We start from the raw sequence: 5,802 nt of genomic DNA on the forward strand, positions 1-5,802 counted from the left end.
ATTGCAATAAGTTTCTTTCTTAGTATCTATCAGCTCATTAAATTTGGCCAAATCTGATGTGCTTATGTAGTTATATATAATGTTGCATCATTGCATGCATGTACATGTCCATTACATAAACGGAAGAAATGAAAGATTATTTTATACACACCTCTCATGGCCTAAAATCGTCCATGGGTTGAGCTATCTGTCTAGGCTCACATGCCAGTGGGACTCATGTTGGGCTCAAGCCCATCCCAATAATATTTCGTTAATATTACAACGGTCCAAATTCTTCTTGAGTTTTGGAGAGATACAGAAATTTATATAAATCTGTGATCATCAAGAAAAAGTGGAAAACATAAGGTATAAAGAAAAAAAAATTGGGCCCAAAATTTCGGCAAAGGAATAGGTGCTGGGCCAGATTCTTCTTGATGTAATGCTGGACCAGAATATCTGAGGCCTGATCTAGCAGCGAATTGCTCGGCCGACGAAGCAGGCGAAGTTTGAGGTTGTCATCGGCAAAGAAGTTCTCTCTCCGACCATTTTTTGGGTTTAACGGAAACAAAAAAAAAAAAAAAAAGGGAAAACACCAAAAAGCCATCTTCACTGCTGGCAAATTTTCAACTAAATTACTCCGTGTTTCTCCCATATGGCAAAAAAATTGACACGTCAGTCCCTTATTTCAATTGATCACGCACTTTAAATGCGCGTGTACAATTTCAACCTAAAATATCCTGATTTGTAAAACAAAAGTGGTCAAAGTTGAGTCTTAAATTGACCATATAGGGTTTTTGTCTTTCATTCATTTGCGCCGATTCCAAAACCCAAACCCTAGGCGCGTGCATTCCAAACCCCTTCAAAAGCTTTTTCTGTTTAGTTAAAAAACGGTTTCTTCTTAAAAAATCAGTTGGGTTTTCGAAAATTTTGATTTTGATTGTTGTTGTCGGTGGTGGTTGTGAGGGGCACTTATGATTGGTGTTGTCTGATAGTTTCGCCGGATATAGCATGGTGGCTGTTCATAGTTTGATCACTACTTGGATCGCTGACCTTCTCGCTTGGATGGGGTAAGTATTTGATTTCTTTTTCTCAATAATTTCGTTGTTTATTTCTTTTTGGATGTGTTTTTGACTTGTTTGAGTGTTAACATATTTTTTTTCTTCATAATATTTGATTAAGAATAGGCAGATTGTAGTTTCGAGATTAATATTTGTACTCAAGATAAGCAATTTGATTAGAACATGGGTTTATTGAGAAATAGGATCATAAATATGTTAAAAGGGAAGGTCTTTATTAGCAGTTCAAGCACCAAACAAAAATTTTGATGAAGTAGAAGTTCCAATCCTTAAAGATAAGTAAGCATATCTAGTTTTCTTGGTTTTACAGTTAATGGTATCAATTTTTGTAAGGATGGAGCTTTAGTACCATGAGAAGATGGCAATACTAAAGAGATTTTTAGAGGGAAAAGTAGAAAATAGACAAAAACCCAACAGGTTGAGTTACCTGTTACTGAAGCTAATGCTAGCTTCAAAGGAGAACTTCCTCTAGTTGGTCAGTCTAGGATTCCTTGAAAGGGCCTAATCTCTATGACCAAGTGAAACTTCCTATACTTGGGATAATCCATGTTGTATAAAATCAATCTCCTATGAAGTAAAGTATCCCTGCTGTATTTGAGGGCAGTAGCTAAACTACATGGTCTTTTCAAACTGGCATCCATGGTGTGATTTAGCTGCTTACATATGCAAAGTCACTAGTTCTATAATTGAGAAGGAAGGCTTCTAGTTCGCCTAGATTATAAAGGAAAAGATGTGTCCAAGTGGAATATGCACACAGCTTGAGCCAGTTGTTGCTTAGTCTCAAAATTGCTAAATAATCTGTTGTCAACTACATGCCCCTTTCATTCTTCTCGTGAAAGAATGACTAGGAAGTGATCGTGTAGGATATAACCTTTACTGTCCCTTATCTTTACATGCCATTTTCTTTTGACTCATTACAGTTCCTGGATGACTTATTTTCAGAAAAATAAGCATATAGGTACGATTTGAATTAAGCTAAGTACTTGTTTTATGCCATGCCTTCTACTTTTGTATATTAGGGCTTAAATATTCTGTAAAGAAAATCATTATGTAGTGCACTTTATCTCCATGGGGAAGTTTCCTACTTTTGCAGCTAGGAAACCAATTATAATACGATTTCTTTATGAAAAGTTTTTGGCTTTTGAACTTGTAATATGTGTTTCATCCCTTTTGTTGGCCGATCTTTCAACTTTCTTCATTTCATTGATGGAAATCAGAATGTAAATGCTAGTCTAGCAGCTTAAGCTCTGTGACAGAAGTAGAGTTTTATTCATTTGTTGTCTTTCCAACTATGATATCATTCTTCTTGGAGATATAGTTGGCAAATTGCTTCAGAACATAGTTTACAGAATGTTTCCTTGAAGTTAGAGCGGTCCTATGGTGACATTGTTGATGCAGTTGGGCTGTATCACTAGTGGATTTCAGTGATGTAGTCCTATTGCTGAAAGATGAAAAACAAAAAGGGAACATGTAACTTTCCACTGAACTTTTTTGTTGAAAATGTTAAAACCTTTTGGTATGGGTTCATTTCTGCATTAGCTTCATGCTAGATGTGTTACATCAATGTGTATTGTTTAACCTGGTTTTTAACACAGCAGTGGTTGTTTTGGATGCTGCACTAAACCTACACCAATTATTGCGGTGGATGAGCCATCAAAAGGATTGAGAATTCAAGGGCGTGTAGTGAGGAAGCCTAGCATTTCAGATGATTTTTGGAGCAGCAGCACATATGATTTGGAAAACAGTGCTGTTCAATCTCAAAGAAGCTTGTCATCTAGCAGTGCAACAAACCCAACTCTAAATCAATGCAGCAGCACCGGTGGTGTAGCCAATTCATCTGATTTTGTAAATCAGGGCAAGATTTATTTATTATATTCTTTGTCATGTCCACAAAATAAACGAAACTAAGGATAGATAAGTGAAATTTTAATCATGATATTAATGTCAACTTTGAGATTCTCAAAATTAAATTGTGCAATTATATTTTGTTGATTGCAGGTCTTATTGTCTGGAATCAGACCAGACTCCAATGGATTGGAAGTAGTAGGCCTAGGAATCATATTCAACAAAGTCGAGAGCCCAAATTAAGGTGTGTCACTCATTATTTTGACATTCTTTTTTCCAACTTGATAGCAGTCATCCAGGAAATTTATAGATCAAAGTGCTGTCCATCTGTTAAAGTAGTTGCCAATTTATCAGACAGTTTCCTTTAACAACACAAGCTTTTATCTCAATTTAGTGACATTCAGTGAGTAAAAAAAAAAGGTTGTGAAATAAAAATCAAGTCTTGCTAGCTTGTACCATAGTCCTTTCCAATCAACCAGGCAATCCTATATTTCCATGGCACTAAATGTTGCGTCATTTGTTGAATATAAAAGTACATTGAATCTAGGTGAACTTTTAACAAGAGCAGTAAATATAGGTGTTACCGTGTTCTACTTCTTGAGAGTATGAAAATCAAGCATGAAATTTGTGGGCATAAATTCCTGAAGTATGGAAACCAAGAGAGAAGCTGGCTAACTTATATAGGACATGATAGCTTCGTTATAAATACATTACCCTGTTCTGTTCCATATTGTACTCTAACAAAAAATTTAGCTGTGTGGCTAAAGCTTTTTGTTAGGACGAATTCAGTGATAAATGATGGGTATATAAGGCTAAGTAGTAAAGTCTTATGCTGTGAACACGTAACATAAGGTAAAGATTACATGTGTTGAGCTAAGAAGAAAGCTTAGAGAGACTGGAGTAAGGCCTAATTGAAAATGAAAGGTGATCTTTGTTAGTTTGCTCATCTTACTTATACTTAATTTCCCTAATGTTACATTGTTATAGTTGGAATGCAACTTATGAAAGTTTACTTGGGACCACGAATCCATTCCCCCTGCCAATTCCTCTTCCTGTAAGTCCACTCTGTGTTGGTGGCTTTTAAGCACCTTTCCTTGTCCTGCTTTCATATTTGCTTTTTCTGCCTTCTAACCATGATTTAATCGCCAGGAAATGATTGGTTTTCTGGTGAAAGTATGGGAGCAGGAGGGACTGTATGATTGAAGCTAATATCAGAGAGAAAATCGTTTCAGTTTTTTACTTATTAAACAATTGTCCATCTTTGTAATTTTGAACATTTAGGAGAAATTGTATATAGCTGTGAGGAAAGGAAGAAACAAAGTGATCAAAATGCAGTTTCAATTTCATTTGTATAATTTCACAAGCCGCTGTCCATACTGTTCTGTTCTCTGTATTTCATTTACCCCTATTTTCTTCCTTTTTGCCATGTTTAACCTCTGTTGAGCTTCTTTGGTTACGATTTGAAGTGAACAGAGAATCTGGTGTCTAGGATCATATTGGTTAAGAAATTGTGGAGAATAAACTAAGAGCAGAAACATAAACAATGGTGCCATCCTCAAGACTGCAAAAAGCAGCCTCTGGAAACATTCTTTGGAATTGGCATATTCATATGCAAACGTGACCTAACAGGGTCCAAAAAGAGGCTATGTTCATGGCATCTTTTGGAAATTCCCTGAAGAACCTGTAAAAATATCAATCAACTAAGACTTCTACAAGCTTAATCGAGCAGTTCACCAATAGAGGAATCAGAGTTGGAAATGTATCGTGACAAGATACGCAAGCAGGCGTTGTTAGGAAAAAAAGAAATCTAGAATTCTCTAGTTAAGATTAGATGACTCTTTTATCATCTTTGTGGGTTTTTTTTTTTTTTTTGTTTTTAACGTACGGAGTTTAAATTCAGGAATTGGTGTCCAGCTCGAATAATTCTAGTTCACGTAATCAAGAGATAGTAGTTGAATTTGTTTAAGCATTTTATCAAACTACGAACCCAAATCATAGGTAAATCTCACGATTTGTATATTGATATTATGCTTATTTTTTATAATATGTATGAAATATAAAAATTATTATTATCATAATTCATATTTATAAATTAAATATAAATTATATTTTTTATTTTATTAAATTTATATATAATTTTTATTAAAATTTAAATTATATCAATTTTTTTATTTTTTATATTATTTTTTTATCATCTTATAATACTTAAAATCGTATATAATTTCTTACCCAATAAGTCAAATAAACAGAAGAAATCGTATATCTGTCCCCACTCAATGTGAAGCTAAAGAAGCGTCTTTAACGACGATGTTCCAATTCTGTGAACCAAGAAAACAAAGATAAGGTGGTGTAGGGGTTAGTTCATAAAGGAGTTTGTGCACATCTTATATTCTTTATTCATTCATTCATTTTCTAAGCTGACGATTAAAGCTGCATTTTCAGCACACCATCCTCCTTGTCGGCTTGCAGGTCATCTTCTTCTGGCTATCATCTTCTTACAACCAGAAAATATATTATTATTTTTGTTTTTTGACGACGCCAAAGGTACAGCTTCACCTAATGAATCTTGATCCAATAGAATACTTGGTTTTCACTTTGAAAATCACAAATGCATCCAAAATATGAAATGAATCTTCAGAATTAATAAACTAATGATCTCACTCACATGAATGAATCAATGGTTTTTTTTTTTTTTTTGTCTTTTCTTCAATCATGCATTTGGCTCATCCTTTATATGCATTTTGTATTTGCTTAAACAATAAGACAAAGAGTTGCATTCTAATTGCAGCCATGATTACACCAATCCTTATTTATCATGAGTTTTGCAACAAAAAATTACAAGACAAAGCTATAAAGGTGATCCAAATTTATATCTATTTTGCAATTGGCACGAGTCTTCTCA

At 34.4% G+C, this 5,802-nt stretch overlaps 1 protein-coding gene across 4 annotated transcripts; it reads left to right on the top strand.

Moving 5' to 3' along the window:
- The first annotated feature begins 521 nt into the window (after positions 1–521).
- Positions 522–4,306, top strand: LOC111303271 (uncharacterized). 4 transcript variants are annotated; one of them, XM_089742174.1, is made up of 5 exons: positions 522–1,046; positions 2,651–2,874; positions 3,054–3,144; positions 3,888–3,954; positions 4,050–4,306. In XM_089742174.1, the coding sequence occupies exons 1-5, from the start codon at positions 988–990 to the stop codon at positions 4,101–4,103; spliced, it is 495 nt and encodes a 164-aa protein (XP_089598300.1). In that variant the 5' UTR covers positions 522–987; the 3' UTR covers positions 4,104–4,306. The 4 variants fall into 4 exon arrangements, with proteins under 4 accessions (XP_089598300.1, XP_089598299.1, XP_022755136.1 ...); XM_089742173.1 differs by having other exon boundaries at positions 546–1,046; positions 2,651–2,910; XM_022899401.2 differs by having other exon boundaries at positions 556–1,046; positions 2,654–2,874.
- The last annotated feature ends 1,496 nt before the right edge of the window (positions 4,307–5,802 follow it).

The sequence above is a fragment of the Durio zibethinus genome, chromosome 13, assembly GCF_047325235.1.
Source record: "Durio zibethinus cultivar Kanyao isolate XHJ-2024 chromosome 13, ASM4732523v1, whole genome shotgun sequence".
NCBI lineage: Eukaryota > Viridiplantae > Streptophyta > Magnoliopsida > Malvales > Malvaceae > Durio > Durio zibethinus.